Consider the following 24,835-nt stretch of genomic DNA (forward strand, 5'->3'; position numbering starts at 1 on the left):
AGTCATCATCTGAAGCGCCCTGGCCCGCAGGGGGCTCAAACATGTACTTAACCCCGTTCACCAATTACACCCTGATTCTCCTCCCCTCTCCGCACCTCTCAGCCAGGAAGAAAGGAGAAGAAAAAGAGCACCAAATAAAAAAAAAGAGAGGGAAAGACAGAGCCGATAAGCACTACAGAAATGGCTGTGGCTATCTGATCTGTGCCGCTCCGCTGGATTCAATAGGGCGAGGTAAACCTATTAAGAGCCTCCGCTGGTCCCGGCTCTTTTTCCGCCTGGTCTCAGCAGTGAAAACACACTGTCTAAACATCCCAAACACTAGATAAGGACCTCAGAAGCCCAGGAGAGCAGCAGATGCCTTTCACCCTAAAATGCCCTACTGAAATCTCTGATCAAACCCCTAAAAACATACAAATAACATCTTCATGTCTTTCTTCAGTCATTTCCAGAAACAACATCTCATAAATTCAAAGTTCTTGCCTGTGAAAGCTTGATATCCCTAACCATCACCCACACCCTTCGTCCACACACACACACACACACACACACACACACACACACACACACACACACACACACACACACACACACACACACACACACACACACACACACACACACACACACACACACACACACACACACACACACACACACACACACACACACCACAGGCCTTCACTCCTCCCTCCCCTCTGCTCTTTTTGTGGTGCTGGAAGAATGGGGGGACAAAACGCTACTAAACGCTGAGCGGACTGCTCGCTGGGGAGGCAGAGCGGTTTTGACATGGAGATTAGGCTCTGGCTATTGTTCCACAACACACAGACACACACAAACACGCACACACACTCTCTTTCTCGCGATCTTGCATGGCAGTCAAACACACGCAAGCACACCAAGATGGGAGGCAGCGGGACACAGAGAGGCAGGAGAGCTGGCGAATTAGGAGCTGCGAAAGAATTGGCAAGAGGTCGGACGGGGCTAAAGGAAGGGGGCTGTGCTTTTCTGGAATGATCAGCAGATGACATAAAGGCCGGAGTGGAAAAGAATAAGTCCGCTTGACATTGTTTGGCAGCGGTTTGGGAGGCTGTACGTTGGGGGGGAGAGGAGGGGTGGCACGGTGGCTGTCCTAAAGTGCAGGGTGAGCACAAATGGGGAAATGAGTGAGTGAGGGAGGTAGGGAGGGAGGGAGGAGAGGAGGACGGGTGCAGGTCAGCGCCGTCGGACAATGGCGTTTTGCTGGTGGTGGGGGGGGGGGGCGAGGGTCGGAACGTGAGCAGTCAGCAAGCTGGGGTCGTGACATCGCAGTGTCAAACAAACAAACTACTGACACTTACAAATACAGCGGCTGCACGGGGCTATTCTTAAACACACACACAATGTAGCAGACAGTCGGAGTGTGACAGAGCACAAACACACTACTGCATTCTAGGTGTCACTGTAATATAAACCTTTCCTTGTGTAGAAGATCAGATCAAGTCATGGAGGCTGAATCTCAGACATTTAGTGAATTGGCGTCGAATGTAAGCAAGCATGTGTGCGTACATGCAACTGAGCGCGTGCAAGATTGAGCACTACATACTGAGATTAAAGTCAGTGAAAGAGTTGCCATCGCTCATGCAGGAGACCTTTGGTGTCACCGCAGCCGAGTGACGGATAGATTTGTCATTTGGACAAGGATTACTTTATTATACGGACAGCTCCGGAGAAGATGTATTAGGGCCTGTGCAACTGAAGTGAACTGTGGCTCAATCAAAGCAAAGAGCTCATAAAAGACACAGTATCTACTCTGCATGCAGGTAAATACACTAACTTACATTATATCTGCATCAGCTGCAACCAAAACACTTACTGACCTAATTTTGGCAAGTACCCCATGCAGCTTCCAGCAGTCAGGGTTCATTAAGTTGCTGGTGGGGGACAGAGACCCCCTGACAGCGGTTAAAGACGAGTGTGTTCAGCGTACAAGGAGGGAACCGGTTCAAAGGAGCACATCACTGCAGCTCCTTAATCAGAACTGGCAGGGGTCAGCCAGCACAGACATGAGATGCAGCGAGAAATATGTGTGTCTGAGCATATAAGTGTTTATAAGGGTGTGTGTGTGTGTGTGCGGCTGGCTGAGAGGCAGATGAGAGAGAGACAGCAAGAGCGTGTTTCTCACACTCACACTCAAGAGCCTGTGAAAGGTCAGCGCTTAGTGCTAACAGCACAAGATAGAAAGTGGTGCACACACAGGCGCATACTTAAATCCAGAATAGGAAAACACTCAAGTATCCTTGGTCTAAACTATATTAGTCGCCTGCCAAAAGTAATCAGCCGCGTACATTCGTTCCTCAGGTTCTGCACACACGGCTCGGCTCATTTTTAAATATCTAGAATGAAATTAGTCGAACGGATTTGTGTTTTGTTTAGGATTTTAAAAAATTGTGACGAGTCGAAGTGTGTCCCTCGCCAACACTTTCTCTGACACAGTGGTCAGCAGTAGAGCACACAGATGACCTCAGAGTGCTAAGCTACATCCAGAACAACCGGAGAGGAGAGCAGAAAGACAGAGAAGCCTGTACGGGCCTCCCTCTCACTCTCTTTCTCCCTCCCTCTCTCTCGTAAGCCCCTTCACAGTCATCAGGGCTTTCCAACATTTCCTGTTTTCGCAGGGGTGAATTGTGGGAGATAATCTCCGGCTGCCTATTGGCTGACAGCACACAAAAAGCGGCCCTGGAAAGCGGGCTTTTGTTACTGCGGCGACTCAAATCCAGCGGCTGGCTTTTCTTTCTCCCCGGCCCCGCCGAGGCACACACACCATGCCACACCATCAGCGAAAAAAAAGAAAAGAGAAGGAATGACATATAGAAAAGGGAAAACCCTACTGACCTCCTCTACTCCACAGCAAATGACTGGCCCAAATACTGAAGCTTGTCACTCAAAGAGCCACAGGCAGATACATAAAGAGAGCAAAGTGTGTGTGTGTGTGTGTGTGTGTGTGTGTGTGTGTGTGTGTGTGTGTGTGTGTGTGTGTGTGTGTGTGTGTGTGTTTCAGCCACCGCTAAATAAGAAATCTGTCTAACACGAAGGTCTCAGCCTCTAATTAATATACAGTACACTGTATCCCTTTACAAAGGCACTTACTTTTGCTGACTTCTTTTTAAATGACTGAACATCTTTATTTAATCTGTGCATTAATCTGTGATAATTACTCATCTTTAATCAAAACATTAACTGGAATCATAATGAGACGTCTTAAAGCTACTGGGATGATACAATAGGCTGTCATCAATGGATTAATGAGACATCTGTCAAAATATTTCATAAAAACCAAAAGTCAAAAAAGTCACAATAGTGTTAAAAGGAGCTTAATCAAGGGGAACAACAACTACAGCGTCCCCCAGTTGTTGGGTCAACCCACTTCCCACGTTCATTAGATCCTCAACAGTCAAGACCTGATTAGTCGGGACCTGATTAGCCTTTAAGACTTTTGTCTGAGGACAGCCACTTGCTAAGAGGCTGCGCTGGCTGCATCTAATTAGATATTCAGTCTCATTCCCATACACATCTACTAACTTGAGTCCATTGTTCCTGACTGAAAACAATCTGAAGGGACTCATAATCCCCTTAACTATCTTGACCTTGTTTAAGTATCTAATGTGGCCACCAAGAAGGGGCCCCATCCCTGCGAGTGATTAGTGAGTAAAAGTAAGAGGTTAAAATCTTAACTAGCAATTGTTGCAATTCAACACCAATGTGAAATCAGTGGTATGTTTAAATAAATTAGTTCTGTAACAGATCAACATTTATAGCTGCTGGCCCCTAATGCCAACCCTCATTTACAATGAGACCAACAATGTGCTGGGAGAAAACCATGTGACCCATGAGTCATGGTTTGTGGCGACGGCATCCATGAGAGGGCAGCTGGGAAAAAAGAGGACCTTTATCTTTTGATTTGAATAAGATGGCCTGGATATGTCACAATGTTTACCCCTCCGTATGGTCAGAAAGGGGCACATATTTAGTACACACAACAACAGGAACAAACTCGGTCGCGCACACACTACAACGGCCATTGTGCTGTTGCTCTTGTTTTTCTGTACAGCTTACATATTGTGCTTTGTTTTCCAAATTTCCGTCATTAAACTCCCAGCAGCGCCAACGCTCATCCTTGCCATGTTCCCTAAACCGACACTTTCTCCTATCCCCTCCTTCCATCAAAACATACTCCCTACACCTGCTCAGAAAACCACTCCTCCGTCTCTAGGCTCCATCCTCCTCTCTGCCCTCTCCACCCCTCCATTACTCATCCCGCTCTTTATCTTTAGAATACTCATAGGCTCTCCAGCTCCCTCATGTAAACCCATTCAACTTCCTCTTCTTTCATCTTTTGCATAAAACCACAACTTAGTTAGGGAAAGGGCCTCGTTTTAAGACAGACAAGCATACGCTGTTCACTGCAACTGAAGCTGGCCTATCAAATGTCCCCTTTTGAAGCAGGTGCGTTGACAAATGATAAGAAGTAAGAAATGTCTAAAAAAAAACAAATCCTCCTAATACATATTACACATGGCACAAAAGAAGTCACTGTGTCAAGAAGGTTTGAGTACAACAAATTATAAGATATAATATAGGCAAACAAAGATAGCAATGTGTACAACACTTTAAACGAAACAAAGAAGCAGATGTAATAATTTAAATAAGGGCTAAAGAGAGAGAACGTGTTTGAACTTACCTTGACATCAGAGAAGAACATCTTGAGCATATTGGAGCTTGGGTAGCGGGTGTAGAAAAACATGAGCTTGGCCTTTTTCAGATGATTTGGGGAGAGACCCTCTTGGATCTACAAATAGCTGCCATTAAGGAAATTAACAAGTGTTTGAAGGGAAACATCTTATGACAGATCAATATAATGGAGCTACTGATATGATCACAAACACAACATGTACATGGTAATAATTAGTTACAAGATTGGCAAGAAATTGTCATTTGGATGATGGATAATCAAATTTCCTTTCAGGCATGAATGCAGGGCTGCTGGAGGAGGGGGGGCTGAAGAAAGTGCACTAAAGCAAAACCATTTGCTTGCAATTAGCATCGTCCGTATCAGGTGTGAGAGCGTCACGGTAAATAAAACGCTGGCCAGCACTACAGCCGATGCTTTTACATAAGGAGGCTCATTTCACAGTCAAAGTAAGCAAACGCCTTTGCCTACACCCTGCACTAACCTCCACCCAAAAAAAGGAAGAAGAAAAAGGAGACATTTGCATATCACAGACAAAGACAGCAGTTAACGCCAGTGACGGGCAAGAAGGCCTAATGGCTTGGCGACAACACATGCCAAGCCTGAATATGACTGTCTGATATTGGCTTCATATCAGTGACAAAACAAGGTCTAGGAGATAGTCCCAAACAGCGGCCCAAGCAACATGAAAACCTTCTCACCCTCACAGGCCATATTCAAATACATGTCAGAGGCCTTGTCTTCTTAATGATCGCCTGGATTGAACACCAGAGAGGATGGAGATGGGCTGGTGGGGGCACCTTGAGGGATAGTGTGGTTCCAACCTTCAATTACATCCCCCTCCTCCTCCCTCTGCTCCACCCCTACCCCCCAGCCTCGCTGCCTTTGCCAAACCCTTGGAGGAGCAAAAGAAGGAGGAGGAGAAGGAGAAGAGGGGCTCCGAGGCTTTGGACTCAGCCAGTGATGGGGGGGTCTGCAACACATCTGCGCCACCGAACGGCCCAAGCCATTTCCATGGTGAATTAACGGCCGTATAATGCATCTGATAATATCAATCTGGAGGATAAGACATTGAAAAGGGAACGGGGAAGGGGGCGGGCTGCATGTTAAAACCTCAGGCTGTTTCAACAAGGTTTTTCATCAAGCAGAAGCAAGACAGGGCTTTAAATTACAAAGAAGATACAGCACCAAGTTTTCATGAAGACTGTTTACACTCGACTGGACAAAATACATTGCCTGACATTATTTATGATCTACAGGAGTGGCTGTGATCGTTAAAATCAGTCAAGTGTCCAGATGTAGCTGTAACTATAGAGTGGGAAGAAGGCATCAGCTGCTAGATTGGATTGCCCTTGGCCTCAGGGTTACACAGCAAAGCCAGCAAATACTGAACCACACTGGGTTGGCTCCTTAAAAACCCTGTCTACTTTGTCTGATTCAGTGAGAGAGTGAGAGAGTTAGTTGTATACGCAGCGAGGGTCTTGTGGGGGAAACCCTGGCAGACTGGTGTTACTCTGTCAGGCCTGGCCAAAAGAGCAGCACTTCACTCTCCACACCACACCATCTGCTCCAAGTGGAGGCGATACAATGGATCCTCAGACAGAGAGAGGGAGAGAAAGAGAAAGCTCTTTCTCAGTAAGGCAAGGTTGGGATTTGTTTGCTGTGAAAGCTGTGCACTTACACTTAAATTAATTTGTTTTTGCTTTTTCAATTAGGATAAGCATCGCTCTCCCCTTACCAGTGGAATTAAAAATGATTTTAAAACAAATACATCAAGGTTTTACCTCTCCAGCCATAAACACAACATCACCTCCCTTCAGACGACAATTAAGAAGCTTCATATCTCCTGATGAGGCATTTTCATCTCCAATTCACTCACAGCTTGCAAATGTAATTGTGATTGGACTTAGGGGTGGCGTGCAAGGCTATTATTTTGTCATGATGGTGCACTCATACCAGCTGGCCCACTGTTCGCCTGCCACATCTGACAAGACATCATCATTCTCACAACACATCCCCAAAACCCAAAGTCATGAGAGGAAAATAGCTGCTCTACTTCCCAATTCCAGGTGTAAGGACAAGAATATTTGGAGTCGGACTGAGAACAAATGAGGAAATTGATAGCAGCCATCTGCTCCACAACGCTGCCGAGAGCTGGTGAACTTGAACACACCTCGCAAAATGTCTGACAAGCTGTCTCTGGCTTCGGAGGCTCCGGGATAAAAAAGGAAGCTACAAAATAAAATTTAAAATCCAGCCAATAGGTGAGATACTACAAATGGAAAGAAACCGACTTATACTGATTTAGAAAGCCATACTATTTAAAAATAAATATTGTACAAACTATATCTTGTACATGCCAAACTTTGTTCCTAAACCTATGATAAAATAAAAACAAAATAATAAAAAACATGCAGACATGTTCTGCCTATTTTTTCATTTAGGGGACTACATCTGGTAGTGCCCTGAATTTAAAAATGCTACAATGAAAGCCACAGCATCTGGCATATGTGGTTGTTGTTTGATTGTTTTTTTACTTTCTCTTAGTCTCTTTTCTCTTTCCATCCCTCCATCGGGAGCCCGTAGAAGCAAAGGATTATGGATCTCTGGAAAGCGTTCACCCTTGGGTCAGAAGACAAGACAAGGCGAGGTAATGAAAGATAAACAGCTCGCTGCAAACACCTGTTAACGTCCGCTTCAAAGAAAAGACAGGGAGGAGGGGGGTTTGCAGGGAGGGAAAACAAAAAAAAGAAGTATTTGGCTGCCAAGCAACAGCCGAAGGGCCCCCCGGGCTGTTGACAGATCTTTATGAAATGAAAAAAAGGGAAAAGAAACGACAATGATTGTGGGCTTTTTACAACGGCGATGGATGATAAGAGGAACACAAGAGAAAACACAAGCAATCATAAATATACATCTTTACTGAGTCCTCAGGCGAACCTTTTGTGACATGCACACACATAAAGACACACATAACACACACATGTACACACACTCAGAAAAAAGGGTAGGCAGTCAGGTAGGCACAAAAGCAAAAAAAAAATACCTAAAGCGTTATACATATGCCTCTTACTTAAAAAAGAAACAACAGGTAAGCTGTTGGATTAATTTCCTGAGCAAGGAATGAATGTGAAAGACTCGAAGACAAAGCTCTCTAAAGAAAAGCAGTGTGACACAAATCAAACTTTCATAAGGGTTAAAGGGTGTTGAATACTTATGTACTAAGGACGTATAGGGGAAACAGAGAAGGGACTGAATGTATCTGTTTAAGCTATTAGTCCTGAGTCCCCGCGGGACTCAATTTGAGCCTCCCATAGGGGATAGCCTTTTTATCCGTAGGGCATGATTGGGGCACACTGGGGTTAAACTATAAGGGAGGCTATATAACACCATTGTGTGCCAAGTTTCAGGATGCTATCTCCCTCCTTGTTCGTTCAGGCCATTTTAAGAAAAAGGAATTGGGGCAGTAAATGTCGTGGTGACCTAACCTTCGTAATTAAGTGATATGTGACAAGAGAGCTTTTAAAGCACTTAGGATTGAAGATGGAAGAAAAGGCTGTATGGTGCTGTGAGAAGGAAGAGGTATGAGTATAAAAATAAATATAACAATGCAGTACAATGGAGAAGAGAACAGCAGTGGGAGGAAAAGTGATTCATCAACAATTTCTCAGTTTCTTAGGCTAGTTTCAAACAGGCTAAAAAGATTTGATTTGAACTCTTTGTGGTTCTGATGCATTGTATCGCACCTGTGTCTACAGGGAATTACCACCTGAAATTGGATTTTTGTCTTTGTCTTACAGAAGCATATGATACCAGAAGTGGAGTCTGTAGTTAAAACATCAGGGTAGGTGTCCTACACATTCATCCCCCTCAAACACACAACCCACAAACACATAAACTCGACTAAAAATATTTTTTTTAAAGGATACATTGCTGCCCGAGTACGGTGAGATGTCAGACATGTCCTGGAGGTCACTGCACTCAGACTTGATAAGGGACAGGGAGAGTCCCTCAGCTGTGCTGCCAGGGTGCGCTGGTGAAAGAGAACGATGGTGGTGCCCCATGTGGTGACCCGATGCCATCTTGGTCCTGAGGCTGGTGGTCTCCCGAGAGAGGTCCATGGAGTCTGGAGAGGAATGGTCCTTGCCCGGGTAGCCACCTGTGGGCCCACCAAGGGGACTCTGGAAGGGGTATCCCATGAGAGGCAGAGGGAATGGGTGCCTAAAGGATGGGGGGCTGAAGCCCATAGAGGCAGAGAGCGAGGAGGGGTGAAGAACAGGGTGGTGGTGTCCACCGTGGGCCCCCACAGCTGAGGACTGGTGGTGATGGTGGTGGTCACTGGGTGTCTTCCTCACGACTAAAGGTATCGCCTCGGTTTGATCATTGGTGTGACCTGGCATCCCAGGCATGCTGGCGAAGGAATCTAAAGGATTGGGAATGATGACATCGCCGAAGCACTGCAGCCTCTGGTTGGCGGTGTGGAAGTTGGGGTTATCGCCATTGACAACGGTGGGAAATCTTTCAGCAGGTATGGAAAGTGAGGGGAAGGCCTGCTGGGGTGTAGGACGTGGAGGCTTGGCAAAAACCTTGACCACTGTGTCCACCACCTGGGTCATGGCTGAATTGAGTTCCTGCTTTAATGTTTCTGCCAGCTGTTTACCTTCAGCATGCATCGAGGAGCCTGGACCTCCCTGTCCTTTGCTCCGGCTGAGCCCCTCTCTTCTTGGCTTCTCTCTGTCGGCCAGCATGGCCTGCTGCTGAAGCAATGCCCGTGCCCTGTCCAGAAAATGGCCTGGGTCCAGGTCAGACATCTCATTGTCAGAGCGCAAGTCATCTCCACCTCGGTCATCGCCACCTGTATCAGACCTTCCTGGGCTGTCCTCAGACATGTTTCCTATGTCATTGTGGAGGTCATTGTGAAGGTCGTTATGTTCTGAGTCATCGGTTGAGTCATAGATCTGAAAGAACTTCTCCTGCAGCTGGCGTAGCTGTTTCTGCATGTCCTCCAGCTGCAGTTTCAGTTGCCGTCGCTCCTCCTGCTTCTGCTCCTTCCTCTGGCACACCAGCTGGGTGAAGCTCTGCTGCTGCTGCTGAGGCAGACGCTGCTTGCGCTTATTCTCTCGGCTGCTACTGCTGCACACCTCACCTCCCCGTGGGCTGCTGGGGGCCTGCTGCTGAGACTGAGGGGGTGGGCAGTCTAGATCCATCTCCCGTTCTCCATCCATATCGTGGTCACGCTCATGACGGGAAGCAGCAGGTATCACCACACTGGGTGAGTGGCTCATACCACGTATAATGTTCTCTACACGAGCTCGCTTGGCACGCAGGTGTTCGTCGTTCAGACGTTCAATGTCAAAGCTGGCCAGGCCAGGAGGACGGCCGAAGGGTGACAAGCACTCTTGTGGGGTGCTATCATGGGAGGAGTTACTGCAGGCATCCTCCTGGGGAGCATCTGAACTTGCATTGGAGAGCCCTGATCCAGGGAAGCCAACATCCCCTCTATCACCCCTGTCCCCTCTATCACCCCTGTCCCCTCTATCACCCCTGTCCCCTCTTTCTCCTCTCTCATGTCCGCCTCCATTTTTAGCCATGTTATTCTTGAGAAGCTGGGAGATAATGGTGGTGCCAGGGAAGGGCATCATGGTGTCCTCATATGAGTTGGCCCTCTTCAGTAGCTTTCGGAGTACATTTGACTTGGACTCACTGTCACTGGCTGACATAACGCCAGGTCCACCATGTGGCTGCACTACTGAGCACTCCATGGAGTCAGCGTCTGATCCGTGGTGAGAGTGGGAGCTCAGAGAGTTCATGGCACTGAAAATGGCTGCTTTGGCGCGGGCAATGCTATCAGTGGTTGTTGTTGTGGTTGCTGCTGTGGAGGAGGCTGTGCTGCCCACGGTCCTCTTAACACCAATGTCCACACGTCTTCGCTTGGTCTGTCTGTTCAGGAGGGAGTCGCTGTCATGGTCCGGCATCACGGGCTGCTGCTATTGGGCCATATCCCGAAAACAGAGTCCTCTAGGATCAAATCCTTTGAGCACCTGTGGGCAAAAAAAATCAGAAAAGCGTGACTCAAAGTGAAGAGTATTCTCAGAATCTAGATTACTCACCCAGTCGGGCAGTAATTGTCCAAAAACACTAACATTTCTTAACTAAATCTACATTACACAGAAAGGCTGGAGCGTTTGAATAAAACTAATTGGAATACATCAACCTCTTGAAAATTGCAACAGACGACAATATGGATATACTGTAGAGGCATACGTTCTGTCTCAAGCCAGCAGGCTATCCTTCCTAATCTGTTTCTAATAGGACAAGCACATCATGATTACACCCCGGGAATGAGGACTGGTGACAGCGGGGTAAAGAGAACAGGCAAGATGGGAGCAGAATTAGGCCTTGGCTCGACATTCCAGGGCAAAGTCCTACATTTTATCCTGTCCCCTGTTACACGCCGCGCGACACTGAACCAGTTCCCACGGAACACAAAGCTGCATAAAATTATGATAATTACTTAAGTACTTGTCCTCATTTCCATTTTTGTGCAGTGCGAGCCAACATAAGAGCTATTAATTCAAAAATAAAATAAAAAGAATTAGGGTAAAGAGTATCTAAAAAAGAGAAAGTGGTGTAAAAGGGGAGGCAATGCACATTGGTTGTATAGCCTTTTCTAAATCCTATTACAGTGCGTAAGTAAACGATTGTGAGGTCAATTAAACTAAATATTCTAATATTTTAACATGTTTACCACATTGCGTAATTTTAAATTGCAAGTCTTGTGTTCACATTTATCTATATGGCTATCATATCTTAGGCAATGGGGGGGAGGGACACATAAAAGAAACACAAAATAGGCCTATTGATTTTGTTGCCAGCGTGAGCTCACTTCTGTGTTTTTTGTTTGTCTTTTCATCTGGCAAGGGCAGTTAATTCTGCTCAAATGAACAGGTCACAAGGGTCAACTCCGGCAAGGAGCAACTTAAAGCGCTCTTACAAAAACCCTAATGCCCCTCTGAAAGCAAATTGTTTTGTCAGTACAGGCCTGCATCAATACTGCTATGTAAGCAGTGGTGGCAGTTTCTTAGTCATAGCCATATCAACTACATTCAATCCCAAATGTAGAGATATATTTTAAGACAATTTAACCCGCATGCCTGTCTTTAAAAAATACAATCAATCATGAGATTTGTACATTTTAAATTTGTTTATGTTTTGTTAAGCAAAACCAACAGCGGTGCAACAATTTATATTTTTATTCTACACTCTTTCAGAAAGCCTTTATTAAGAAACACTGGCTCAGTAAAGAAAACAAATAGTTTCCTTTCTTTGACGTCTATTTTACAGGTTGCAAATATTCTCAAATTTGACACCGATTTAGGCAGACTTTATAATAGATCTGCAAAGTAGCTGTGTATATATATATGTGTATATATATATATATAATATTATTTTTAATACAAAAAAGGCGGATATATAAATTCATTTTGCTATGATTTCTTAAGACAATAAACATTTCAAGTGACTAAATTGAATTCTCAGTTTCAGTGGTTGCAAACAGTAGGGAAAACATTTGCTTTAACTGATTATTTGCTTGTTCTAACTCATAGAAGTCGTATCTTCTTTTCATCCTCACTGCACATTAAAAGTAATTTTTTAAATACGAAAATCGTATTTCTTGTCACAAAGCCTTAAAGCCACATTCACACTACTCATACACACACACACACACACACACCTTCGCCTTTGTTAGAAGCTGTGCAGTGTGATGCACCACATGAGTGGCATGTATTGGGAGGTTTTACCACTATTTAAAAAAACTCTTTTTAAAATGTGATAAGATAAAACTAATAGAATAAACAGACATAGTGTAACATGTTCTGTCTTAAATCTATCCAATTAAAGTGAGAGAAGTGTTCTAAAACAAAATCATTTTTGATAAATGGCTTTGGCTCAAGTCTTGACAGCCATATCCAGCAGTTCAGAAAAGAGGTGATACATCTCCAAGAAAAAAACATTGACTTGATCGACTCAGGATCTTAACAATGAGCTTGAAATAGTCACCAGCACCTGTCTTTTTCGACGGAGCACCTGTCTCACATTGCCCATGCGCACTCCCTCTCTCTTGTAAAAAAAAAACCACAACATTTTCAGGCTACTATACACATGAACAACCAGCTCCAGGGGATTCACGTGAACTTTATACAGCTTCAAATCCTCCTTTAAAAAAATTACAATGGAACATGTATAGCCTTTTGTTTAAAACATTCTCTGATGAGACACAACACTTTGAAAAAAAAGTGTAAAGAGTGAAGTCTAGATTTAAAACTTGGTCTTAATTAAAACAAAATACTTGCTGTAACTTTTAGAAGTAAATGACATAATGTACTATACATAATGATAAAAGTTATACTTTGCAGCTTCTTTGCACATTTGATGGTCATTGGACAAAGATATCAAAACCTAAGAGAGTTGCTTTCACTTACAACAATATACCCGCAGCGTTTTAAAACAATCCTCCAAAAGTGCTGCCGCAGAAGACAAACACCAAATTCACAAAACAGGAGGACTGACAAGCCCCTTAACTGCCTTCAAAAAGATTTTGTGCCAGTAAAACGGCATGTAAGAGGTGTTATAATACGACTCACCCCATAGGACAAAGACAATATAAAAGTCACCTTTTCCAACTCGAAACATCAAATACAGATTCAATCTCAGCTTCCGTCTAAAGTCAACTGGTGTTTTAAGGCACGTATCGACACAATCGCTTCTAAAACTTACTTAGAAAAGTTGCAAATCAACTTGATCGCGGCTTTCATGGGGAAAGGTTGGGCTACCGTCCGCAAATCATCCTCGCTAAAACACGGGCAGCTCACGCAACTCTAACCACACACCGACATGAAGAGAACGAAGCAGAGCAAATAAAGTCGTATAGATATATCATTAGCTCTTGATCACCATAATAAATTTACCCGTTCATGGTGTTTCATTTGTTTATTTTTTTTTCGCCCATCGTGTGCAAGCGAGGCAGAACAAGAGAGGGAGGTATCCGAGGACAAGGTTACTTACCCTTTAGATGAAGAGGGGGACAACCTGAACTCCTACGGCGTAAAAAAAAAAAAAAAAAAAAAAGAGAATAAACGCAGAACACGGAGGATTTCTGGACGCCGGGATATAACAATTTCTCAGAGAAGAAAGAGCTGGAATAAAGTCAGCTGTGCGAGCAAAAGGAACAAAATAGGGAAAATATAGAAGATGAAAAGAGCTCTTGCGCGTCGGTCTCTCCCTCTATCCTCTGCTGTGACTACAAGAGTGAGAGACATAGAGAGAGTGTAAGAGAGAGAGAGAGCGAGACTGCGTGTGTGCGTCTCCGAGGCGCACTGGATGCAGAGCTCTGGATGCTGAGCGCTTCTCCGCCACTAAGATTCACTTTAAGACGCGGCTGAAGGAAACAGGAAGACGTGCGCGTCACCAGCGGCGTGATGTAACTGTCGCCACCTACCAATAAGAAGCGTCCGTCAGGTCCGGAGAACAACGCACTGAACTTGACCAGAGAATGGGACTTGAGCATTGCAACTAAAGAGAGAGAGAGGGAAAAAAAGGAAATACACTCTTACTAATCTCTTTCTTCCCAAAGCACCGACTGCGCGAGTAAGAATCGTTACTCACTTTGACATTACACTATAAACTGAAATAAAACACATAGTCTACATATTGTTATGTTATTTAGGTCATATTTAAGAATGTTTCTATAATAAATGTTAAATGGTCGCTTTTATTACAAGAGATTTTGAATAAAATACTCAAAATAAAATAAATGACATGATAAAGAAAATGCTTTATGGAACGACTTGATTTATTTGGCAACCAAAGAGATGATATATCCCTGTTGCTGATTTATTCATTACATTTAAATCATGATTTTAACGTTAAGTAGACACCGATTTATGCATTTTCAGACATCTTCCAACCAGTAAAACTCAACATTTACAATAATTTTTTTACGACTTTTTCAACACTTGCGTTTATGCATGTTTGGATTATGTTTATGAGAGTCTAATAAAACATCCCTTCAAGCCAAATCAATTGAAATCCTTAAGAACTTTGTATGTCATATGATATGATTTAATAATGATACGCAACGAGTTAACATTTTAAATACCATTATGTACATTTTGTTCTGCAACTGGTACACATTTAGACTGCAGCTTCTCAAAAGGAAATAACAGTATTAGGTCACTTGGGTATTGGGGGTTCAAAGTGGCATGTAGAGATATTTTATGTGCAGTGTTTTCTCATTGGTTGCTGCAAAGTCTGATTTATGAACAAGCAAAGCGGCACAGAAGCTCTGAGCTTTGCTTTGGAATTCAGATTATCCAGGGAAGCCAATATCTGAGGAGAATTAAACGTCTCTGTGAAACGCTCAGTTAAGAGCCGAAAATCATCATGAAACGTCTGTCACACAGCCTGCCACTGAAATAACTCCGTGCGTAAAGACGGCACCCTTGTCAGAAATGCATATCAAGACAAACCGTATATTAAAAGAAAGAATCTCCATGTAAAGATTTTTAATGGATTATTCGACTTTTCTTCATTTTAAACTCTCCCACCTGTAAGGCTGAACTCCGCGGACACTGACATCTGATCCTTTCCACAGAAAAACCTGTTCGACGCTTCTGGTTTATGAAATGATGACGGGTGCTCGCAGTCGTCCTCCTACATTCCTACAAATTGGATATTTATAATTACACAGCAGATTTTGCAGACAGCAAATATTTTAGCCCTCGACCTTTACAACAGGTGTATACAGAAATGGTTTAGTAATATTATTTGCACATGTGTGCCATTGAAAGTAATGTTATCTTACATTAGATAATATTTTTTTCATTTACTCTTACGATATTTTTGGATATTAAAGGTCACATCCATATACTTCATGCGTTTCGGCAGTAAGAGAAAGCGTGATCCTCGTATTAAGCAAAGGCAGAAATTACCTTATTTATTATTATTTCCTAATGAACCTCTAACAATAGTATTTAAATTTGTGTTATTATTGTAGAATCAATTTGTAGAAGCCAGTAAAAAAGTTGCTGGAGTCCTTTTTAAAAAATCTGATCAGCGTTTATTTTTTCTTTTCCCCTTTCTCTCTAGCTTACCACTTTAGATTAATTTGTTGCAGGCAGAATTTTCTTTTTTCATCCCCTGCACAAACAGGATCCTAAAGTACTTAACTAAAAATCTTATTTTCCATATGTGCCTCTGTCAGGTGCCAAACGGGAAAAGGCGAGTCTCTTTTCCATGTCGCAAGCAAGTGTTTTTTAGGACGAACGAAATGCAACGAAGTCAGCAAAGTTTAGTGTCTGGAGTGTCTTTTCCAAAGCAGGTGTCCCGGCCCCATGCTCTCTCACTGGCCTGTGGCTGATTTGGCCTCGGCTCCCCTGGGTGCCGTCGGTGCGTACACAGGCTGGAAAAACAGGCCTGGACATTAAAGAAGCGCGTGTTTGGAAAAGGAAGACTCGGATGAGGTGTAGAGGAAACGTGTCGGTTAACACTGGCTGCTCTTATCGCGGCCCATTCCAGGTGGATCAACCCGTGTATTTATTTCAAACTCACTTTCCCCCCTCTGTTGGGTCGAGTGCGACACACCTCGATGCCCAAGACTGATAACGCGCGCTGGCATCGTGTACTGATGGCTGAATTTATTGACATATTTATTAGAGTAGGGCCCAAATGCAGGAGGAGGGAGGCAGGGAAAACAATATTTCTCCCAGAGGTGTTTTATCACATTCTGACCACAATTAAGTGGTAATAAGTGCACACGCGGTGATGGTATGCCGGATGCAAAGGGGCAGTGGCCTATTTTTCCTCGGTTTTAATTTAGATCAATGGGTCATTTGTCTTTTCATCGTTATTAGTAGTATAATTAAAACTATTTGAGGGTTTTGGTCTTCTTTTGGCTACAATTAAAATAAAAAACAACAACAAATATAATGAAAATTACGTTTACTTAATTTAAGTTAGATTACTTTTCTTTGAAAGAATTAATATTATTTGGAATAAGAGCCAATCTTTTGAGCAGGACGGTTAAATATGGCCTTAATCACATAATGACTTATGTGCTTCTACAACAGCGCTTTATCTCTCTTATGTTTCGTGAATAAGAGAGCGAGAGAGTGAGAGATGGAGAGAGAGTGAGAGGGAGAGCTATTTTGCAAAAACAGAAGCAGGGAGAGATGGTAGCGCTAAAAGCTGTTTTGTTCCGGAGAGGTCTCCGGGTCCCTGAATAAAAAGGTTTAAGAGACAGGACAGAGGAGAGGAGAGGAGAGGAGAGGAGGATTTGTCCAAGTGTAATAAGTGAGTAGGCGTCTGACTCTTACTGCCTCTAAAGTCTTTGTTGGGCCTCCTGTCCAGCACTTAATGTATTCAGTTTCCACCATCACAGATGAGGACACTGGAGGAAAATATACATCCCACTTGTTTCTGTTTGTCAAGATAGAACCTGAGTCTATATGACCTGAACGTGATAAAAGAGACTCCTGTAGTAAAATAATATACATTTACATTTATGTTATTATTTTTTGGCAGCCAGAGTGATAGCTGGCACTATGTGGCCCCCGATGACCCACATCCCTCTTTCTAGGCTACATGTGATTATGGAGGCGTGGGTGTATGTGTGTAAGTGTGTATGCGTGTGTGTGTGTGTGTGTGTGTGTGTGTGTGTGTGTGTGTGTGTGTGTGTGTGAGAAAGAGAGAGAGGGGTTTGTGATCCTATGTGGCCTGTTTTATAAGCCATTCAATGAGAAATACTGCTCACACTCGTTCAAATTCAAATACGTTTTATTTGCATCAATTTTTATTAAAGTAAATATATGACAATGTGACCGTCAACGACAAACTACACAACGCAAACATCAAATAATCCATTTATTAACAATCAATAACAAGGATATGCAAAATATAGTTTATATTTATATGCATACAGAAAGCCAGTCTATCCAAGAATCACAGAGCCATCACTTAAATGATAAAATACAGAATTGTAACACTTCTTCCACCTATCCTGTTTTAAACATGATGAAGAACCTGTTAGCTCTAACATTAACTACATTTCCACGTCTGGCCTTCGTGGAAATATTAGCCAATTAAAATAATACTGCTCAGTGAGGCTGATGGGAATATGGCTACAGTCAAACTCATTAAAAACACAGATATACTCTAAACATCATAATTAGTCCTAGCCATGATTAGCAACATATTTCACTTTTTCTTTAGCAGGAAATGACTCAGTAAATTCCGTAAAGTCTTAGTGAATTTAACAGGTCTTACGAGCAACCTTGAAAGTAGCCTATATACACATTTTTTAAATCACTGCCTATGACAGCGGTGAGGCTAAAGTCGACACGAATGAAGGGCTCGCGCACACAAACACACACACTTGCACACAGCGCCTTGGAGGAACTCGGGCGGACAGACATGTTGGGAAATTGCCTGGAACTGTATTAAGCCTGACGTCCTTAAAACAAACAATGGCACCATGAAATAAGGGCTTATGCGCTCAAAGTCAAAGAGCCCCCTCAGCAACTCTCCCTGTTTATCTCTCCCTCTGTCTGACACACACACACACGCACGCACACACACTCACTATTTCTTGGGGGTTACACAGTCAGGCTCGCAGCTCCATTGGGAGGGGACCGACTTTGCTCCTGTGAACTCTCACCTGTCAACATGGAGCAGAGGACTTTACTTGGTAAACACGATAGGACTTTAGCTGTTTACTTCTGGCGGTAACTTAACCTATTTTATTCACTGCAAGGCCGCGGACACAGCTGATTCTGCGCGTAAAGGCGAGGTTAAATCCACGCCAAACTCCGTTCATTTATGTCACACTTTTAATGGAAACCTCTTAAGTTGCATATTTTCTTAAATACACGTTAACTTTTATTATTTGTTGACAATGTTTGCTGCATCGGCAGACAATCCAACATACATCCACGTTTGATTGGATCAGTTTGACAGTGCATGAACTTAATTTTGCCCACACTGCTCCGCAGTGCCGCCGCTCCCATAACGCGCATTACGCGCTGTGCGTAGGGCACCAAGTGTCGAGGGGGCACCACCAAAAATAGCCTAATGAAAAATCGTCATAATAATTATAAGGCCGAAATTATTTCAGTAGACTATAGAAATATGAGGCACTTTTTAGGCATACTACTCAAAGGTACCGATGGTGCCCCCCTCTCCCCTCCCCTCCCCACTCACTCATCACAACTCATAATGTTTTTTTATTGGGGGGGGGGGGGAGGGCATCATGAAGGAATTATGCTTAGGGCACCAAAATGGCTAGCAGCGGCACTGCTGCTCCGTACCGCCCCACGGTGTAGGGCATTTGGACAGACGCCCAGATAACGATTAGAAAAAATGCAATTCAATTAAAAATAAGGGTGTTTTGGGGTATTTAAGCAATGCCGAATTTAACAATGGGTTTCAATTATTCACGTAACATCTTAGGTGTTTTTCTGTTATGTTTGGATTTCTTGTCAATAAATACATAATGAAGAATGTTACCATTTGCCAATGGAGCGTGGCAGCACCTGCGGGGTGCAGGTTTAGGTAGATTTTATTTTTCAGATGTTTAGCCATCATGCTGCAAAGAGACTACTGGGAAAAAAAGGAAAAGAAAACCTGGGCTGTGGCAGAGAAGCGGCGGTCTGTTTTCGCTCCTCTGATCAGCGGTAATTATATTTGTTGGCGTGGAGGTAAGTGGTCCTCCCCGGGGGGCGTATTGTACTCGAATCACTCCATGTCATAAAATAAAATTACAAGGAAAGGAGAAGATATCCTACAATAACAGAGGCGAGTCGTAAAATCAAAGAGTAGCTAAATTAAATCAGAAGGAAAAAAAGGGCTCACGGAAAATACATTAGTGGTATGATGGACTGGGGCAGGGGGTCTTCAAATAAAACGCAGGTTAATGAGTTTTTAATCGCTTCCACGAATATATGGTTGGTTACTAGGCCCACACACACACACAAACACAAACACACACACTAAGTTTAGCTGTCTGAGGCAATTAAGGTAATTACTGACTGATCTGTTACCTGTGCTTCAGCCTTTCTGCACTTCCCCAAATACTATAAAGAGAGGCGTCTATAGGCTATGAAGTGACATGTACAAGGCTTAAGTAGCTTTAAAGTGCCTCTCTCACCACACATTAGTCTCCAGTTATAAGTTTAGCTCTTTGCAACAGTCCGCTCTCCTGTTACACCAGTGGACATTCACACATCTTGTACCTGTTGGCACCCTTTTGTCTGGTTTATGTATCTGGGTAACCTTTGACCCCCACTGTGGATATTTAGCATGGCACCCAGAAAGCTCTCCACACTAGAGCGGCCATTTGCTGGCGACCTCTCTTGACCTCTCACTGACCTTTCACTCCAGAGGAGATTCGGCTGCCTCAGGGGAGGTCATAAGGAGGGCATCTCTTTTATAATTGGCCTGTTAAGACACAGATACAAACAGAAACAGGGATTTGAGGATTGTTTTGTCATGGCTTCTTATGGATTATCATTTGAAATCGCTCGCTCTGTCAAACTGGAAATTAATCAATGTTTTTCCAAAGGTGATCAAGAAATGACTGTCCTTTTTAATACTCAAACGACACTTAATTTCAGAGGGAAGTCATATATATATTTTTCTGCTCTACACTGTGAAAATTATACAGGAATTTGAAGGAATCAACTTATGGGTTCTAAGTTTGCAAAGGGAAAAGCTTTTTTGGCCCCGGCTTTGTAATTTTGCTATGTGCTGTGTGCAAATGAATGCTGTTTAACCTACCTCCATTTAACCAGAGCCCGGAGCTTCGGCTCACCTGCCCGATGACGTGAAGTGACGTGCTTACTCAGACAACCACATCTCAGTGTGCGGCGAATTTCCTGAGCTGGTAACATTGTTCATATGCACATTAACCCCCACATTGAAATGATACAATGAAAATCACCAATGTTTCCCTGTAGCATAAATAAGGTGCCAACTTTCTGGCAGGATTTTACGGTTAGATAATTGAACAAAACCTCACTTACTCTTGCTGGTTTTTCCAATGTTACCTTAAAGCTTTACACCAATGACCTGAAAAAGTTTGAAAGTGCCACCTACCATACTATTTTGATCACATTGCTGTGCATTGCTTTCAAGATGTTGGTGTTTCTATAAAGTGTAATGTATGTGTGTAACTGGTAATTAATCAAAGTGGCTTGCCCATCTATCTTCTGTTGGACCATGCATGAACATGCTCCAATCACAGGTTAAACACCAACAACCTATAAAGTGTTCATGTACATAAGTCAATGCACAGACACAGACACACACCGACACACAAACACACACACAAAGTGAGGCCTATGTATGGTGTATATGCACAGGCCTACATACATGCAAATCAGCCTCAGCATTTTCAAAGACTTCCCCGTGGACAGAAGCGTCTGCCAGCGCTGCTATAAATCACGCAGAGGCTGGTGCTGAGGGCAAGGCACACCTTGTCCACGTCGCCCCCACTACTGGGCTGAATAAACCATAACATCCTGCCTCTCGTGCTGCCCGACGCCCTCTGAGCACGACCCTAGAGAAGGCCTCCCTCATGCCCTCATCTTCCCTCATCTACCCTATTCCTCCTCCTCCCTTCCTCCATCTCATCTCTCACCCCATCCCTCCTCTTCTGCCTAACATGTCTATCTATAGGAATGTTAGCTGATGCAGTCTGGCAGAGCTCTGCTTGTTTGGAACAACACAAAACTCCCTCCCCATCTTCATTTAACTCTTTTTTCCATTCCAATGACTTCCTGCTTGAAGAGTGGGATGAGAAAAGAAAAAAGGACAACAGCAAAACAGCAGGAAGCAAGCGTTTAGCAGGAGGCTGCTGACACCCTCATCCTGTCGTGTGCCGGCTTGGTTCAGGTGTTCTGGGCCAATCGGCTCCCTCCGCTCCATTTACCTCAGGGTGTGCCGTATTTGGCTGAGAAAGTGCACCTTTCCTTCATGACCCCCTCTGGAGGAAGTATAATGTTTCGGGAGAGAAAAGGAGATCACTTTACTGCCTGTCCAGAGGAGCCAAGTGTACAGGCTCATAATAGAGCATTAAAATACCTCACCACCCAACAAAGACGTAAAAGTGAACAAAGAATAAAGAATGTGTGGAGTGTTAGGTTATCTGCTGATTATTTCCCTTGATTTTCACGGCTGCAGAGGGACAAGCAAGGCAAACAATCCAGCCCAGCGGTCTACTCTTGGCATTCCACTTGAAGGCCTTATTATAGACAAAATCACTTTGGAAAATATTCTTTTTTTTGCCGTGTGTTATTTGGCATGCAACCACACAAATGATTACCTCCTCTAAAATTAAAGTAAAAGGCTCAGAACTGCCAATAAATTCACTCATATGCAACAGTGTGTTTTAATTCCAAAAGTCATTTTGTTAGGAGACACATGTTTTAGATTTGGAAATTCAAGATTCGGAAGAAAAATGCTTCTTTAGTCAACTAAAAAATATGTGCACATACAGGCAAGGGGACACACAGTTATGACTGTGCACAAAAAAAACCCACACACAAGTCCAAATCTCTCTAACCCCTTGTATGCATGAGTGCATCCACCAAAACGCCAGAGGAGCCTTGAGAGGATAAGAATAGCAGGGCATGTGCCTATTTGTGGCATCATTGTTATAGAGATAAAAGATCTCACTCTTCGCTTATACACACACACACACACACACACACACACACACACACACACACACAATCATCATTAGAACCATACAAACAGTCAAGGTGAAATATTGCTTAGGACCAAGAGGTACCAAGCCAAAAAACTCAACCCCACACACACACACACACACACACACACACACACACACACACACACACACACACACACACACACACACACACACACACACACACACACACACACACACACACACACACACACACACACACACACACACACACACACACACACACACAGTTCCTAGAAAAGACGGTGGAGTAATATTCTCTTTATAAACCCACAACACTTTAATTTGGTGTGTACGTTGTGTTAGTGTGTGAAAATGCCACACTGCAGCCCCATGCCTTAACCATGGGCTAACCTGACTATAAATGAGCCACCATCGCACTTGTGCCGGTGCAGATCCCGTGTGAGGACAGAGGAGAGTGCCATAATAGGACGCTATGTCTTTTATTCTGTTGGTATGAAATTCTCCTCTAAGAATACTGTCCCCTCCTCTATCCTGTCCATGTTCTGAGATAAGCTTTCCTCTGTAGGGAGTTTATTTTTTACTCAGCAGGTGAAAAACCTGTGGCACAGGTATGATGTAGAAAGAGGATAAATCATCTAAAATGAAAATTCAAAGTGGTTTCATTACTTTTGACAAAATACACAGTATTACCTGTTATTGAAAATACATTGAAAAAGTTTGAGAATAAGTGGAAAAAATGATCATTCGGAATGCTAACAAACTAAACTTGGATATAGATATCAATCAACAGCACATATGATGAACATCAGCATGTAAATATTCGCCCTATTTCCTTAAACCAATTCTATGTGCAGCAGAGGTTTATGGAAACAGCACAATTCAATAAGAAAATTCTACTTTTTCAGCCAGAAAAATAAGTATAATGCACTCAATGTGACATGAAAAAAACCTTTGTTGACCATGTTTTAGGATAGGGAACATTTCCCTCACACGACTGTCGGTGGCTCTCTCTGTGTGCATTAGAATCTTTATTTTATTTTTGTCTATGGACATAGAGTAATAACGGAGCACAAATATTCAGTGAGTGGAAGCACATACTGCTAATATTCATTTTGAGATGAACTACTCTAGTTATCAACGCTATATAGTCTATAAGTCTAAATAAAGTCTGAGGGAAGCTAGAAAAAAAAGTAGTTTACATCAGATGCTTTTAATATCTTAATAAGATCAGCTTATTGAACGTTGTTACAATACAACTTCAAAACGTTTGTTTCAGCATCTATAGTACCATTCTACAATTCAGTGGCACATTGATTGTTGTGTTACTCACACGCAGCACACTACATTCACACACACACACACACACACACACACACACACACACACACACACACACACACACACACACACAGCTGTTTTCTGTGTCTTTAGCTAAGCCAGAGGACAAGTGATGCCCAGGGCCGTTCCTGATCCTTCTGGCCTTTTCCTTGCAGGAATCTCCTCTTCCTGTGCGGAAGTTTATCGTGGTCAGCCTGCCTGTCAGTGACGCGTCCCAAAGGAAAGTGACAGCGGCTTTATTCACCCGCTGACCCGTGAAGAGGACTGGGGAAGAAAAAACAAAACAAATGCCGGTGTGTGTGTGTGTGTGTGTGTGTAACCTGACTAAGGGCTTCTTTTCTCTGCAGTAAGGAGGCGCAATGAATCTTGTACGATCAGCAAAACCTCGGCATATCTGCACGTGGGTCTAATGTCACGTCCTTTAAACGACCACTACAATGTAATGCCTCTTCCATTCGTCTTTTCATCCGCTTTGTGTCAAAATAGAAAAAAACATAAAATTCCCACATCGACCAAGTGATGTCCTTTTATCTGATCTCTATACAATCAGATCCGTTTTTATTTTCCATCTCAAAGTCAAGGCCTCGCAGCCTTGAAGATAGATAGATAAAAGGATAGAGAAATCATGTCCATCTGCTCCGATGATCTCTCTCCAACTTTATTTGGCATTAGCTTTTTCTCCATCCCACTCTGGTCCTATCAGCCCCAGAGGACCGAGGCACTGGCCTTTTCTTGACCCAGTTTAGGACTTCCATTCTGGGCTTTCTGATCCATCCACTCTACCCTCTGTGTGGGGCTTCAACAGAGAATCCTGAGATTATCAGATGGTCACTTAAGAGGGAATGAGAGAAAGCGAAGTGCTGTCCACTTAGCTGAAGATTATCCTTTAAAAGGAAGGGATGGCAGTGGAGATGGAGGAGAAAAGGAGAAAAAAGGATATGCTTAAGAGATGGATATAGAGGGGGCGGATAGAGGGAGAGATTGCGAGAACAGTCAGAGTGATAGGGAGAGGGCAAATGAATCAT

General features: G+C 43.4%; 1 protein-coding gene across 2 annotated transcripts in view; it reads right to left on the reverse strand.

Moving 5' to 3' along the window:
- The window catches only part of LOC134877252 (prospero homeobox protein 1-like), a 28,095-nt gene extending 13,995 nt beyond the window's left edge, over window positions 1-14,100 (reverse strand). Inside the window, exons 1-3 of one of the 2 annotated variants that reach the window (XM_063902685.1) lie at window positions 13,793-14,100; window positions 8,656-10,767; window positions 4,718-4,825 (exon numbers count right to left, since the gene is read on the reverse strand). In XM_063902685.1, coding sequence (XP_063758755.1) covers window positions 4,718-4,825; window positions 8,656-10,701 — 2,154 coding nt within the window. In that variant the 5' untranslated portion in view covers window positions 10,702-10,767; window positions 13,793-14,100. Of the gene's footprint in view, window positions 1-4,717; window positions 4,826-8,655; window positions 10,768-13,504; window positions 13,551-13,792 lie in introns of those variants that run through there. The other variant, XM_063902686.1, reaches the window with a different exon arrangement.
- Between the last annotated feature and the right edge of the window lie 10,735 nt (window positions 14,101-24,835).

This window comes from Eleginops maclovinus, chromosome 15 (genome assembly GCF_036324505.1).
Source record: "Eleginops maclovinus isolate JMC-PN-2008 ecotype Puerto Natales chromosome 15, JC_Emac_rtc_rv5, whole genome shotgun sequence".
Taxonomy (NCBI): domain Eukaryota; kingdom Metazoa; phylum Chordata; class Actinopteri; order Perciformes; family Eleginopidae; genus Eleginops; species Eleginops maclovinus.